The sequence below is a fragment of the Cupressus sempervirens genome, chromosome 8, assembly GCF_028749045.1.
Source record: "Cupressus sempervirens isolate cs-2001-9-10 chromosome 8, ASM2874904v1, whole genome shotgun sequence".
Lineage (NCBI taxonomy): Eukaryota > Viridiplantae > Streptophyta > Pinopsida > Cupressales > Cupressaceae > Cupressus > Cupressus sempervirens.
In genome coordinates this window covers 609,961,215-609,977,987 of record NC_143125.1, presented here as the reverse complement: position 1 = coordinate 609,977,987, position 16,773 = coordinate 609,961,215, and the positions used below count along the sequence as shown (strand labels likewise).

The 16,773-nt window shown below is 34.6% G+C and overlaps 1 protein-coding gene across 1 annotated transcript in view; it reads right to left on the bottom strand.

Moving 5' to 3' along the window:
* The window catches only part of LOC149543905 (uncharacterized), an 80,797-nt gene extending 64,345 nt beyond the window's left edge, over positions 1-16,452 (bottom strand). The window contains exons 1-2 of the mRNA XM_089795856.1: positions 15,747-16,452; positions 15,275-15,571 (exon numbers count right to left, since the gene is read on the bottom strand). Of these exons, the coding sequence (XP_089651982.1) occupies positions 15,275-15,571; positions 15,747-16,452 (1,003 nt within the window). The remainder of the gene's footprint in view (positions 1-15,274; positions 15,572-15,746) is intronic.
* Between the last annotated feature and the right edge of the window lie 321 nt (positions 16,453-16,773).

Below are 16,773 nucleotides of genomic sequence, written 5' to 3'. Positions count from 1 at the left end.
TAGTCGGACTCCAACTAGTGTAGAGTCTCTTCTTAGGATGAGAAGAGGGAGAAAGGGTAGGGTTTTATGGGCCCCTACCTATCAGCACAAACCTTGTATGATTATGGTATGTTGAAATGGAAGAATGGAAGTTCTTGGTATATAGCCCCGATTGGGCATCTATTGGTGTTGTGCTTGACTTCTCCTGGTTGGAAGAATCCACCTTTCCCTAGTGTTGATTCATTGTGAATCCCTTTGTGTAAACCATGTATGAATATGTATGTTTGATTGTCTCTTGGGTATGCTTGGTTGTTACCTGACCAAATTTTGTTCCCTCTAAGGTGCTAGAAATATGATGTAGAAATTGTTATGAATCCCTTGATGAGGGTCATGAAGAAAATCCAATTAAAATTGTTGTGATTTAGGATTGAAATCCTATGTAAGTTGTATTTCAAACTTTGTTGGATTGGCAACGAAGCTGGGTTTTCTTCCTAATTCTTTCCCGGCTGAGCCCTTAAATCAGGTTGTTAATAAAATAAGTGATTGAGTAATTTTTGCTTCTCTTGGAGTTTTCATCTTTTATTTCGTCATATGAATGTGTATCAAAGACAAGATGAAATGAGGAAGTTCAATTATGCAAGATTCAATTTGTAAATGTCTGGTATCTCCTTTGGGTTTGATATGATTTAGTTCATGGTTGTTTGTGTTGGAAGTAAATTTGCAAGATATTTTTGTGTTAGATACTCCCTTCAAATGAATAGAACATCATCATCCTGATCTCCTTATTTTCTCAATTGCCTTAAGATTAGTTTAGTCACTATGTTATTCAAATTTTGCTCCATCAACTATAATAGATAGTTAAATGAATATGTAAATGATTATTTCATGTAATGTGGGTATCATTGAAATGCATAGTATTTAGGGATCATAGAAATTATTAACCAGGAATTCATAAGAAATTTATGTAGATTTTGATGATCTTGCAATAGTTGATTTTTGTTGAGCATGATACATAATAAGGTGATAAGTTAATATCATTATGAATTAAAAACACCAATCCTATAAAATTCCATAGTAAGACTTAAACCTACAAGTAAGTTTCAAATGCATGAAAAAAAATAATAAGGCCTGTAGTAGCACATATATCATTCTAGAAATTATATGGCAAAAAAAAAGTGAGTTCATACTATTACAGTCTAATATTATAATAGACCCTCAATGATTTAAAAAAAAATACTTTATAAAAATCTAAATATCCTAGCTTCTAATATCCTTTCTTACCATAAAAATGTTATCTCTTTAATGCTTCACCATCATCCTTGGACGTCAGTATGGAGGGAAGAATAAAAAAAGTTTTTTTTTTAAAAAGTCAATTGTCACCATAAAAGATGACGTCACCTATCTAGTCTCTCCTTGGTTTGGACATTGCCTTTGGTTGAGTGTAAGTTTTCATTACATTTTTGTTTTACTTTATTTTCTTCCCCCCTTTCTCCTCCACCAATCACCATGGAGGGGAGGTCTTGTGTTGATTTAACCTGCTGACCCACGTACTTGGGCCAGGTCGTCTTAGGGCTGCGACTTGCAGGCCCTCAATTTCTGCAGGACATTTTTGGGGCAGTGTTGAGAGCATGGGGAATCGTGGGGAGGGGCTAGGTAGGTGTGGGGAGTTAGGGTTTTGGGGTTAAGTTAGTAGTTAGTAGGTTATTTTAGTTATGTTTAGTTGTTAGTAGATGTTAGTAGTAGTTTTAGTGTTAGTTTGTGTTTAATTTTAAATGTTTTAATTTAGTAGTGTTAGGGAAAGTTAGTATAGGTTAGTTAGATTAGTTTATGTTAAGATAGTTATGCTACATTTAGTTAGTAAGTGGTTAGAAGTTTGTTTCAAATTTTGTTAATTGTTGAAATTAATTAGCTTAAATTAGTTAAGTTTAGAGTTATGATAAATTGTGTAATGTTAGTTTAAAGTTAATAAAGTTTTCTTTTTTGTTAGTTTTAGAACTAAGTTATTTTAACAATAAATGTAATATAGTTTTAGATTTTGAATTAGTTAGCATTTTTTTAAGATATATATATATATATATATATATATATATTGCAATATAATTTAGTTGTAATTATAGTTGTAAGTTAGTGTTAATAGAATGTAGTATTTGATTGTGATTGAACTAGAATTAAAAATGATACATTTAGTTTTGTTAGGAATTAAGTATGATGTTAAATTAATATTAATTTATAGGTTCTACCATCATTTAAATTAGTGTAATGTTAGTACTATACTGATATGATTTTAACTAGTTTAAATGTATGATTGTTTTATATTTAGTTAGTTTTTATTTCATTAAATTTAAATTTAGTAAGATTTTGATGGTTTATTAATATGTTAAAAATAGTTGAAATGTTTAAAGTTAATAAATTTGATATACATATATTCAGTTTTAATTCTAGTTAAATTGCTTTTTCCTAAAGTGACTTTTTAATATCAATTAATTTGTAAATTGATAATTGTCTTAGAGTTTCATAGTTGATTTGATTTATATACTTTCAATGAATCTAACCTTGAATACATTTACATTGTCATTTAAATAATTGTTTCATATTGTTGTAAGCTAATGAAATTACGTATCTTATGATCGATATCATCTTAACGATGTATTCCTCCACTAGAGTTTTAAACTTAAGATGTATTGTAGTGAACCTTTACTTCTCTTGCAGGAATCAGATTAAAACTTTGAGCACTCTAGCTATTATAATTTAAAAAGAAAAAAAATTTGTGTGTTTTTTCCCTTGTAGTTTGGGCATGACATTTTGGTATCAGAGCTCGTGTTTCAACACTAGGAACCTTAAACCCTTACACTTCTGAAACTTAAAACTAAACATTAAATTGTGTAGGATGCCTCCTGCTACTCAAAGCAACCCACGAGGTAGAGGTTGTAGGGCGAGAGGTGGTAGAGCGGGACAAGGGGATGGACCACCTTCACCACCACCACCTCCACCTCCACCTCCACCAAACCCAAACCAGGACATTATAGATGCACTTCAGACTTTGATCGGTGTAGTTTAGCAGAGAGTAGTACTTGTTGTTCATCCAGTTTAATAGATTCTAATATTGGAAGTAGAGGGACCCAGAGGAGGTGAGCCTAGAGTCAGAGAGAGGACTAGGAGTCACCCACCGAGACAGTTAGAGGGGCAGGATGAGCATGAAGGTGAGTCAATACACCAGAGATGACCCCCACTTGACAGACCTCCTAGACATATAGGAGATTATATCAGGGAATTGATTCAACTTGTACCACCATTATTTACAGGTTCCACTAAGGGGATAGTAGCAGAGGCATGGTTGCAGAGTTTACAACAGTGCTTTGTATTATGACCCTATGGGAGTAATCTAAAGGCACACCTAGCAGTTCATCAGTTGAGAGGGGATGCCTCCAATTGGTGGCATTAGGAGGAGATCATAGGTGGAGTGAGGATGGACACCCTCACATGGAAATCATTCCTGGAAAGATTCTAAGAGAGGTACTTGTCAGAGCATTTCTGACAGAAACAGATAGAGGAATTCCATTCTCTTTATCAGAGAGGTCTTACAGTGGCACAGTATGAGAGCAAGTTTCTCGAGCTTCTTCCTTATGTGGAATACATGAAGGACGAGAAACTATGGGTACATCGCTTTATCATGGGGCTAAATTTATCACTTCAGGGACCAGTTTGAATGGCCTTCTCCACCACCTTCAGATAGGTAGTGGAGATAGCACTAGTGGCAAAGGATACTTGGGGTAGACAAGAAACACAAGATCGATCTCAGAACTAAAACTCTGCCTAGCAGAAACCCCCTTGGAAAGGGAATCATAACTGTACACTAGGGTCCTCTAAGGGCCAACAGTCTCAGCAACAACAGGAACTCTCACAGGGTTACTAGGGCTCCGAGCCCAAGCAGTGGCAGTTACAGAAGGATCAGAAAGTACATACCCCACAGTCACAGTCAGTGCAGACTCAACACTCTTCCAGGGGTGGATACAGTGGGTCTAATAGGTCAGGGGGCCCACAGTAGTCCGAATCACATGATACACGATCTTATACCCAAGGGCCATGCTATACTTGTGGTGGCATGGGTCATATAGTGAGAGAGTGTCCGCAGGGGCAGTCATCTAGTGGTCAGAGAGGGGTTTTTTCAGAGCTGACAGTTGGAGACTTGGGCAGGTCTCATAGAGTTTTTACAATGGTTGACAACCACCAAGATGAGCATCAGGCTCCAGATATTGGGGCTACAGGTGGAGTTGGTCAGCTAGTTAGTGCTAGAGACTATCCATATTATTGCTCGACAGACCCTAGCTCCTCGAGGTCGAGAGTTGGACCAAGTTAGGGTCTAGCGAGAATGTTATGATGAGGTCACGATTTCTTTGGGGGATGCAGCACGAATGCGATCTCTATACCCTTATCTTTTGATGAAATCTAGAAGGAAGTTCATGCCTAGTGGGGAAGGATCTGAGGCTTTGCCTTGACCCTTCGTAGCCTTAGTTGTTAGTTTATCTTTTTGTTACTTGTGACTCGAGATGTCCAGACATTATCAGATACTTGAACATATCATATTATTTCATGTTGTGTGATGTTATTTTTAGATATTGATATCCGTCATTTAATGATTTATGTATATGTATGTTGAGGAATTAAGTAAAATGTAGGATTAACACATTGATTTTGGAATCTTTATGATGAAGGATATAAGTAGGATGTAAGAAACCCTAATTGATGAATGTTTCAATTTATGTGAATATGTACATGTGATTTTTGGGACTATTGATGTGTACAATGAGTGTGCAGATATTTTAGTCGAGGAAACCGACGGAGGAATACAACTGATTTCTATGTGTTAATTTTGGAAACCTTGTTGTTCGTAATTCACGTATTGTATTGTGAGATATATGTATGTATCTTCTTTGTTCAGTGAATGTTAATGTTCATAATTATGCTCTTTTAGTGTCGCTTGACACTCGTAAAATGTTTATGTGCTTCAGTGTGCTATTTAGGGTTAGTTGTTTAACCTTTGGACCCAAGTTGGTTTAGTTGGTGTCAGTTTGCTAATTGGGTTCTTAATCAAAGTTAGCCATCCCTTAATCCGAATTAGTGTTTAATCTGCAAAGTTAGAGTAGTTAGATGGTCCTATTTTATTCCTAGATTTTATTTGGCTCTAAACCTCTTTCGTAAGGCTTAAAACTTGATATTTTTATACCCAAAGGGTATGGGTATGGGTTAGGGGTCTTTGCCAACCCCTAAGCCCCTTTTATTGACTTTTGAGGTCACTCAAAAAGTCTCTTTTTGCCTTTGTGCAAAAATTGACCATAGTTATCTTGAGTTACCTCACCTCATCTCCACTTAGGGTTTAACCATAGTGTAGGTTGAGTTAGGAGTTTCTAGAATTGCTAAGTGGGTGGAAGTAGTTATTGCTCCTTTTGGGTGGTTGAGTTGGAGGCTTATTTAGAGGCCTTCATTGGACTAGTTGAGGTGGTTACCCAATCTCTACATTTAGAGAGGAGTTCTTGAAGGTTGAAGCAAGGAAAGGGAAACTCTACTCAAATTTGTTCATTGCCACTACCTCTTTGTGCAGGTAGGAATTGTCATCTCCCTTGTTCAGATTTCATTCTTGTTTCATTCTTATGCTACCTTGTTGTTGTTTCAATGTTTGTATGTTTGTGGGTATGTTGGGAAGCTTTGAAAACCATGTTATTTTTGGATGATTTCCTTTCATGTTCATGTTTGCAATTTTGAGATTTTTCTTGCATGGGTGTTTTGGTATTACTCACCCTTGGAGAGGGCAGAAGTGACCAATTTTGGGAAAGGTCTATTTAGTCGGACTCCAACCAGTGTAGAGTCTCTTCTCAGGATGAGAAGAGGGAGAAAGGGTAGGGTGTTATGGGCCCCTACCTGTCAGAACAAACCTTGTATGATTATGGTATGTTGAAATGGAAGAATAGAAGTTCTTAGTATATAGCCCCGATTGGGCATCTGCTGGTGTTGTGCTTGACTTCTCCTGGTTGGAAGAATCCACCATTCCCTAGTGTTGATTCATTGTGAATCCATTTGTGTAAACCATGTATGAATATGTATGTTTGATTTTCTCTTGGGTATGCTTGGTTGTTACCCGATTAGATTTTGTTCCCTCCAAGGTACTAGAAATATGATAAGGAAATTTTTATGAATCCCTTGACGAGGGTCATGAAGAAAATCCAATTAAAATTGTTGTGATTTAGGATTGAAATCCTATGTAAGTTGTATTTCAAACTTTTTTGGATTGGCAATGAAGCCAAGTTTTCTTCCTGATTCTTTCCTGGCTGAGCCCTTGGATCAGGTTGTTAATAAAATAAGTGATTGAGTAATTTTTGCTTCTCTTAGAGTTTTCATATTTTATTTTGTCATATGAATGTGTATCAAAGACAAGATGAAATGAGGAAGTTCAATTATGCAAGATTCAATTTGTAAATGTATGGTATATCCTTTGGGTTTGATATGATTTAGTTCATGGTTGTTTGTGTTGGAAGTAAATTCGCAAGAAATTTTTGTGTTAGATACTCCCTTCAAATGAGTAGAACATCATCATCCCGATCTCCTTATTTTCTCAATTTCCTTAAGACTAGTTTAGTCACTATGTTATTCAAATTTTGCTCCATCAGTTATAATAGATAGTTAAATGAATATGTAGATGATTATTTCATGTAATATGGGTATCATTGAAATGCATAGTATTTAGGGATCATAGAAATTATTAAGCAAGAATTCATAAGAAATTTACGTAGATTTTGATGATCTTGCAATAGTTGATTTTTGTTGAGCATGATACATAATAAGGTGATAAGTTAATATCATTATGAATTAAAAACACTAATCCTATAAAACTCCATAGTAAGACTTAAACCTACAAGTAAGTTTCAAATGATTGAAAACATAATAATAAGGCCTGTAGTAGCACATATATCATTCTGGAAATTGTATGGTAAAAAAAGAGTGAGTTCATACTATTACAATCTAATGTTATAATAGACCCTCAATGATTTAAAAACAATACTTTATAAAAATCTAAATATCCTAGCTTCTAATGTCCTTTCTTACCATAACAACATTATCTCTTTAATGCTTCACCATCTTCCTTGGACGTCAGTATGGAGGGAAGCATAAAGAAAGTTTTATTTTTAAAAAGTCAATTGTCACCATAAAAGATGACGTCACCTGTCTAGTCTCTCTAGTCTCTCCTTGGTTTGGACATTGCCTTTGGTTGAGTGTAAGTTTTCATTAAATTTTTATTTTACTTTATTTTCTTTCCCCCCTTTCTCCTCCACCAATCACCATGGAGGGGAGGTCTTGTGTTGATTTAACCTGCTGACCCACGTACTTGGGCCAGGTCATCTTAGGGCTGCAAGTTGCAGGCCCTTGATTTCTGCAGGACATTTTTGGGGCAGCGTTGAGAGGATGGGGAATCATGGGAGGGGCTAGGTAGGTGTGGGGAGTTAGGGGTTTGGGGTTAAGTTAGTAGTTAGTAGGTTATTTTAGTTATGTTTAGTTGTTAGTAGATGTTAGTAGTAGTTTTAGTGTTAGTTTGTGTTTAATTTTAAATGTTTTAATTTAGTAGTGTTAGGGAAAGTTAGTATAGGTTAGTTAGATTAGTTTATGTTAATATAGTTATGCTACATTTAGTTAGTAAGTGGTTAGAAGTTTGTTTCAAATTTTGTTAATTGTTGAAATTAATTAGCTTAAATTAGTTAAGTTTAGAGTTATGATAAATTGTGTAATGTTAGTTTAAAGTTAATAAAGTTTTCTTTTTTGTTAGTTTTAGAACTAAGTTATTTTAACAATAAATGTAATATAGTTTTAGATTTTGAATTAGTTAGCATTTTTGTTAAAATATATATATTGTAATATAATTTAGTTGTAATTATAGTTGTAAGTTAGTGTTAATAGAATGTAGTATTTGATTGTGATTGAACTAGAATTAAAAATGATACGTTTAGTTTTGTTAGGAATTAAGTATGATGTTAAATTGATATTAATTTATACGTTCTACCATCATTTAAATTAGTGTAACATTAGTATGATACTGATATGATTTTAACTTGTTTAAATGTATGATTGTTTTATATTTAGTTAGTTTTTATTTCATTAAATTTAAATTTAGTAAGATTTTGATGGTTTATTAATATGTTAAAAATAGTTGAAATGTTTAAAGTTAATAAATTTGATATACATATATTCAGTTTTAATTCTAGTTAAATTGCTTTTTCCTAAAGTGACTTTTTAATATCGATTAATTTGTAAATTGATAATTGTCTTAGAGTTTTATAGTTGATTTTATTTATATACTTTCAATGAATCTAAACTCGAATACATTTACATTGTCATTTAAATAATTGTTTCATATTGTTGTAAGCTAATAAAATTACGTATCTTATGATCGATATCATCTTAACGATGTATTCCTCCACTAGAGTTTTAAACTTAAGATGTATTGTAGTGAACCTTTACTTCTCTTGTAGGAATCAGATTAAAACTTTGAGCAATCTAGCTATTATAATTTAAAAAGAAAAAAAAATTGTGTGTTTTTGCACTCATAGTTTGGGCATGATATTTTTGTATCAAAGGTCGTGTTTCAACACTAGGCGCCTTAAACCCTTACACTTCTGAAACTTAAAACTAAACATTAAATTGTGTAGGATGCCTCTTGTTACTTGAAGCAACCCACGAGGCAGAGGTCGTAGGGCGAGAGGTGGTAGAGCGGGACAAGGGGATGTACCACCTCCACCACCACCACCTTCACCTCCACCACCACCAAATGTGAACAAGGACATTATAGATGCACTTCAGACTTTGATCAGTGTAGTTCAGCAGAGAGTAGTACCTGTAGTTCAGCCAGTTTAGCATATTCTAGTAGTGGAAGCAGAGAGACCCGGAGGAGGCGAGCCCAGAGTTAGAGAGAGGACTAGGACTGCCCCACTGAGATAGTTAGAGGGGCGGGATGAGCATGAAGGTGAGTCAATACACCAGAGAGGACCCCCACTTGACAGATCTCCTAGACATATAGGAGATGATATCAGGGAATTTTTTCGACTTGGACCACCATTATTTACGGGTTCCACTGAGGGGACAGTAGCAGAGGCATGGTTGCAGAGTTTACAGTGGTGCTTTGGATTACGACCCTATGGGAGTAATCTAAAGGCATGCCTAGCAGTTCATTAGTTGAGAGGGGATGCCTCTAATTGGTGGCATTAGGAGGAGATCATAGGTGGAGTGAGGATGGACACCCTCACTTGGGAATCATTCCTAGAAAGATTTCAAGAGAGGTACTTGTCAGAGCATTTATGATAGAAACAGATAGAGGAATTCCATTATCTTTATCAGAGAGGTCTTACAGTGGCACAGTATGAGAGCAAATTTCTCGAGCTCCTTCCTTATGTGGAATACATGGAGGACGAGAAATTATAGGTACATCACTTTATCATGGGGTTTGATTTCTCACTTCAAGGACCAGTTCGGATGGCCTTCCCTGCCACCTTCAGACAGGTAGTGGAGATAGCACTAGTGGCAGAGGATAGTCGGGGTAGATAGGAAACACGAGATCGATCTCAGAACCGAAACTCTACCCGGCAGAAACCACCTTGGAAAGGGAATTAGAACTGTACACCAGGGTCCTCTAAGGGCCAATAGTCTCAGCAGTAGTAGGAAATCTCACAGGGTTACCAGGGTTCCAAGCCCAAGTAGTGGCAGTTGCAACAGGATCAGAAAGTACATACCCCACAGTCACAGTCAGTGCAGACTTAGTAGTCTTCCAGGGGTGGATATAGTGGGTCTAACAGGTCAGGGGGCCCAGAATAGTCTATATCACACGATAAACAATCTTATACCCAAGGGCCATGCTATACTTGTGGTGGCATGGGTCATATAGCGAGAGAGTGTCCACAGGGGCAGCCATCCAGTGGTCAGAGAGGGGTTTTTTCAAAGCCGATATTTGGAGACATGGGCATGTCTCACAGAGTTTTTACAGTGGTTGACAACCTCCAAGATGAGCATCAGGGTATAGATATTGGGGCTATAGGTGGAGTTGGTCAACTAGTTAGTGCTAGAGACTATCCATATTATTTCTCGACACACCCTAGCTCCTCGAGGTTGAGAGCTAGACCAAGTTAGGGTCTAGTGGGAATGTTATGATGAGGTCACAATTTCTTTGGGGGATGCAGCACGGATGTGATCTCTATACCCTTATCTATTGATGAACTCCAAGAGGAAGTTCATGCCTAGTGGGGAAGGATCTGAGGCCTCGCCCCGACCCTTTGTAGCCTTAGTTGTTACTTTATCTTTTTGTTACTCGTGACTCGAGATGTCGAGACGTTATCAGATACTTGAACATATCATATTATTTCATGTTGAGTGATGTTATTTTCAGATATTGATGCTCATTATTTAATGCTTTATGTATATGTATGTTGAGGAATTAAGTAAAATGTAGGATTAACACATTGATTTTGGAATCTTTATGATGAAGGATATAAGTAGGATGCAAGAAACCCTGATTGATGAATGTCTCAATTTATGTGAATATGTACATGTGATTTTTGGGACTACTGATGTGTGCAATGAGTGTGCAGATATTTTAGTTGACGAAACTAATAGAGGAATAGAACTGATTTCTATGTATTAATTTTGGAAACCTTGTTGTTCGTAATTCACGTATTGTATTGTGAGATATATGTATGTATCTTCTTTGTTCAGTGAATGTTAATGTACGTAGTTATGTTCTTTCAGTGTTGCTTGACAATCGTAAAATGTTTATGTGCTTCAGTGTGCTATTTAGGGTTAGTTGTTTAACCTTTGGACCCAAGTTGGTTTAGTTGGTGTCAGTTTGCTAATTGGGTTCTTAATCAAGGTTAGTCATCCCTTAATCCGGATTAGTGTTTAATCTGCAAAGTTAGAGTAGTTAGATGGTCCTATTTTATTCCTAGATTTTATTTGGCTCTAAACCTCTTTCCTAAGGCTTAAAACTTGATACTTTTATACCCAAAGGGTATGGGTATGGGTTAGGGGTCTTTTCCAACCCCTAAGCCCCTTTTATTGACTTTTGAGGTCACTCAAAAAGTTTCTTTTTGCCTTTGTGCGAAAATTGACCATGGTTATCTTGAGTTACTTCACCTCATCTCCACTTAGGGTTTAACCATAGTGTAGATTGAGTTAGGAGTTTCTAGAATTGCTAAGTGGGTGGAAGTAGTTATTGCTCCTTTTGGGTGGTTGAGTTGGAGGCTTATTTAGAGGCCTTCATTGGACTAGTTGAGGTGGTTACCCAATCTCTACATTTAGAGAGGAGTTCTTGAAGGTTGAAGCAAGGAAAGGGAAACTCTACTCAAATTTGTTCATTTCCATTACCCCTTTGTGCAGGTAGGAATTGTCATTTGCCTTGTTTAGATTTCATTCTTGTTTCATGCTTATGCTACCTTCTTGTTGTTTCAATGTTTGTATGTTTGTGGGTATGTTGGGAAGCTTTGAAAACCATGTTATTTTTGGATGATTTCCTTCCATGTTCATGTTTGCAATTTTGAGATTTTTCTTGCATGGGTGTTTTGGTATTACTCACCCTTGGAGAGGGCAGAAGTGACCAATTTTGGGAAAGGTTTGTTTAGTCAGACTCCAACTAGTGTAGAGTCTCTTCTCAGGATGAGAAGAGGGAGAAAGGGTAGGGTGTTATGGGCCCCTATCTATCAGCAAAAACCTTGTATGATTATGGTATGTTGAAATGGAAGAACGGAAGTTCTTGGTATATAGCCCTGATTGGGCATCTGTTGGTGTTGTGCTTGACTTCTCCTAGTTGGAAGAATCCACCTTTCCCTAGAGTTGATTCATTGTGAATCCCTTTGTGTAAACCATGTATGAATATGTATGTTTGATTGTCTCTTGGGTATGCTTGGTTGTTACCTGATCAGATTTTGTTCCCTCCAAGGTACTAGAAATGTGATGTAGAAATTGTTATGAATCCCTTGATGAGGGTCATGAAGAAAATCCAATTAAAATTGTTGTGATTTAGGATTGAAACCTTATGTAAGTTGTATTTCAAACTTTGTTGGATTGGCAATGAAGCCAAGTTTTCTTCCTGATTCTTTCCTGGGTGAGCCCTTGAATCAGGTTGTTAATAAAACAAGTGATTGAGTAATTTTTGCTTCTCTTGGAGTTTTCATATTTTATTTTGTCATATGAATGTGTGTCAAAGACAAGATGAAATGAGGAAGTTCAATTATGCAAGATTCAATTTGTAAATGTATGGTATCTCCTTTGGGTTTGATATGATTTAGTTCATGGTTATTTGTGTTGGAAGTAAATTTGCAAGAAATTTGTGTGTTAGATACTCCCTTCAAATGAATAGAACATCATCATCCTGATCTCCTTATTTTCTCAATTGCCTTAAGACTAGTTTAGTCACTATGTTATTCAAATTTTGCTCCATCAGTTATAATAGATAGTTAAATGAATATGTAGATGATTATTTCATGTAATGTGGGTATCATTGAAATGCATAGTATTTAGGGATTATAGAAATTATTAACCAGGAATTCATAAGAAATTTACATAGATTTTGATGATCTTGCAATAGTTGATTTTTGTTGAGCATGATACATAATAAGGTGATAAGTTAATATCATTATGAATTAAAAACACCGATCCTATAAAACTCCATAGTAAGACTTAAACCTACAAGTAAGTTTCAAATGCATGAAAAAAAAAAAAATAGGGCCTATAGTAGCACATATATCATTCTAGAAATTGTATGGCAAAACAAAAGTGAGTTCATACTATTATAGTCTAATATTATAATAGACCCTCAATGATTTAAAAACAATACTTTATAAAAATCTAAATATCCTAGCTTCTAATATCCTTTCTTACCATAAAAACTTTATCTCTTTATCCTTGGATGTCAGCAAGGAGGGAAGAATAAAAAAAGTTTTATTTTTAAAAAGTCAATTGTCACTGTAAAAGATGACATCACCTGTCTAGTCTCTCCTTGGTTTGGACGTTGCCTTTGGTTGAGTGTAAGTTTTCATTAAATTTTTGTTTTACTTTATTTTCTTCCCCACCTTTCTCCTCCACCAATCACCATGGAGGGGAGGTCTTGTGTTGATTTAACTTGCTGACCCATGTACTTGGGCCAAGTCGTCTTAGGGCTACGAGTTGCAAGCCCTCAATTTTTGTAGGACATTTTTGGGGTAGCGTTGAGAGCATGGGGAATCGTGACGAGGGGCTAGGTAGGTGTGGGGAGTTATGGGTTTGGGGTTAAGTTAGTAGTTAGTAGATTATTTTAGTTATGTTTAGTTGTTAGTAGATGTTAGTAGTAGTTTTAGTGTTAGTTTGTGTTTAATTTTAAATGTTTTAATTTAGTAGTGTTAGGGAAAGTTAGTATAGGTTAGTTAGATTAGTTTATGTTAAGATAGTTATGCTACATTTAGTTAGTAAGTGGTTAGAAGTTTGTTTCAAATTTTGTTAATTGTTGAAATTAATTAGCTTAAATTAGTTAAGTTTAGAGTTATGATAAATTGTGTAATGTTAGTTTAAAGTTAATAAAGTTTTCTTTTTTGTTAGCTTTAGAACTAAGTGATTTTAACAATAAATGTAATATAGTTTTAGATTTTGAATTAGTTAGCATTTTTTTAAAAATATATATATTGTAATATAATTTAGTTGTAAGTATAGTTGTAAGTTAGTGTTAATAGAAATGTAGTATTTGATTGTGATTGAACTAGAATTAAAAATGATATGTTTAGTTTTGTTAGGAATTAAGTATGATGTTAAATTAATATTAATTTATAGGTTCTACCATCATTTAAATTAGTGTAACGTTAGTACTATACTGATATGATTTTAACTAGTTTAAATGTATGATTGTTTTATATTTAGTTAGTTTTTATTTCATTAAATTTAAATTTAGTAAGATTTTGATGGTTTATTAATATGTTAAATATAGTTGAAATGTTTAAAGTTAATAAATTTGATATACATATATTCAGTTTTAATTCTAGTTAAATTGCTTTTTCCTAAAGTGACTTTTTAATATTGATTAATTTGTAAATTGATAATTGTCTTAGAGTTTTATAGTTGATTTGATTTATATACTTTCAATGAATCTAAACTCAAATACATTTACATTGTCATTTAAATAATTGTTTCATATTGTTGTAAGCTAATAAAATTACGTATCTTATGATCGATATCATCTTAACGATGTATTCTTCCACTAGAGTTTTAAACTTAAGATGTATTGTAGTGAACCTTTACTTCTCTTGTAGGAATCAGATTAAAACTTTTAGCACTCTAGCTATTATAATTTAAAAAGAAAAAAAAAGTGTGTGTTTTTGCTCTCGTAGTTTGGGCATGACATAATATCTCCCCTATTATAATCAATAGATATTTATAACAGTACTTGGTTCAAGACTTTATACTGTAGTATCATTATTTGTCATACTGTAAACTATCAATTTTATGGTCCTACATTTATTGGAAGATTTCCATGATTCAATTAGAGAAATAAAATTACTAACCTTTGTTTTAAATTATTTCATTTCTTCTACATAGTTATTTATCATTATATCTATTGAATTTAAATTATTTATTTTAAACATTATGTTTAATCTTTATTTCATGTGTTCTAAATAGACTTTTATTTTTCTGTAAGCATCCCTTGACAATCCTTTACCATTCTTGTATCATTCTTTATAAAAATATATATACAATTCTTCCATTTATAATTTGAATGTTGTAGATACATATACAATATAAAAAAAGCACCACCTTAGGGTGCAATATAAGCTTCTGGTGAGACCAAATTTATTTAACAAAAACATAAAAGGACTCAAATATGAGCTATGGAATATGCTAAGTCTAATCTTTCCAAGGAAAGGATAGGCATCCATGTTGAATATGTTCTTTTTATGTTTGGATATTTTCATCTGTGAAATTGTAGCACATAGAACATCCACAAGATCCATATTTGTTTCTTGTTTTCTACAGTCTTTCTCTGAAAGAGATAAAAGAGCATGATCAACTGCATCAACAAGTGAGGAGCATAAATTCTTGCATCTACACTTCTCTTCTGTCTCTTGCTTTCTCTTTGCCTTGTATGGAAACATCAAATTTGACTCCTTAAAGAGCTCCATATCAGATTTTGTATGATACAAGATCTAAGGAGGGATTGTAAAAGAAAGAGAAAAGTGCATAAGAAAAACCTCAAAATGACTGTATAAATTTATACCAAAAATGTGAAGCTAGAAAATATACATACTCAAGGCTTCCTCTAGAGAAATCCTCTTCTCAACATCCCTTGAAAGCATCCTAGAAAGCAAATCCTTGGCAGGCTCAGAAATAGATTTCCACTTATGAGTGAAGAAATTTAATTGCACATTTTTCACTGCCTCAACGATGGTATCTATAGAATCCCCACAAAATGGTAAGGTACCAATCAAGAGCCTGTGGAGGATGACACCAGTAGCCCATACATCCACCTTTTTTGTATATTTCCCTGCAAAAACTTCAGGGGCTACATATGCGAGACTGCCAGCCAAACCTAATAAATTTTGACCTACACTCAATACAAACAAGAGTTTTAATTTATAACAATCTTGATATTTGGAATTAATTTAAAGAGTTTTGATTTCATAAAATGAATAGAACTCTATTGATATAAATATTGACAATAGTCTTTTAACTATAAAAAAGAAAAGAACTCTACTAATTTGAAAGTGTAAATGGCATACCATTTGCCACATGCACTGACATGCCAAAATCACATAACTTCATCTGTCCATCACTGGATAAAAGAATATTTTGGGGCTTGATGTCCCTGTGAACAACTTCCATTTCATGGCAGTGTTGAATTACATCAAGCAATTGTCTAATCAATTGTCCTGCTTCCCTCTCTAAATAACATCTCTTTTTCACAAAATCAGCAAGGCCTCCCCCAGAGAAAATCTCCATTACAAGATGCAAAGAATTTGCATCTTCGTATACAGAATGAAGTGTTACAATGTTGGGATGACCAGAGAGTTGTTGCATAATCTCCACTTCTTTGTATACATTTTGCGGAGAATCTTTGGGCACAGTCTTGCATGCCATAATTTCTTGTGTGACTCTGTTCTTGCACAGCTTTACAACTCCGTATTTGCCTCTACCAAAAATTGGACCTATGTAATAATCAGATTCAATTTTATGATCCCTAATGATTTGAGTGGTTTCCTCTATGCAACCACATTTTCTCTTTATGCCTCTTGGAGTTGTATCCTTCAAGTAGATACCTCTTCTTGGGGTAGAAACAGTAACAACAGGTGGTTGGTGATATTGTGGAGAGTTTAAATGTTTAAGTGAGAAAAGGGAGGCAGAGGATGAGGTTGATGCACCATCATCAAATGAGCAAATCACATGGTCTGATTCAATGTTCATTCTCCTCTTCTTTACAGGAGTCATCTTTTCTTGGATCTCGGATTGTGTGCCAAAAATCACAAAAATGATGATGAATTTCAATTTTTAAAAGAAAGTTGATCCAATTATTTTGGATGTTACAAACACAGCCTAATTCATCTGTATCAATAAATTTAAGAGTAACGAAAACCTGCTAAAACAATCCAACGATGTATACACAATAGTATCTAAATCATTCTATCTCAAATGATAGTGTAGTAATCACAGCCTCCTGTGGATACCATTAGAGTGCATCAATGCTTAAGAAAACTAGTTCCCTTCAAATATCATAGCCTTAATTTTAGTCTTATTGAATGTTAGAAACAC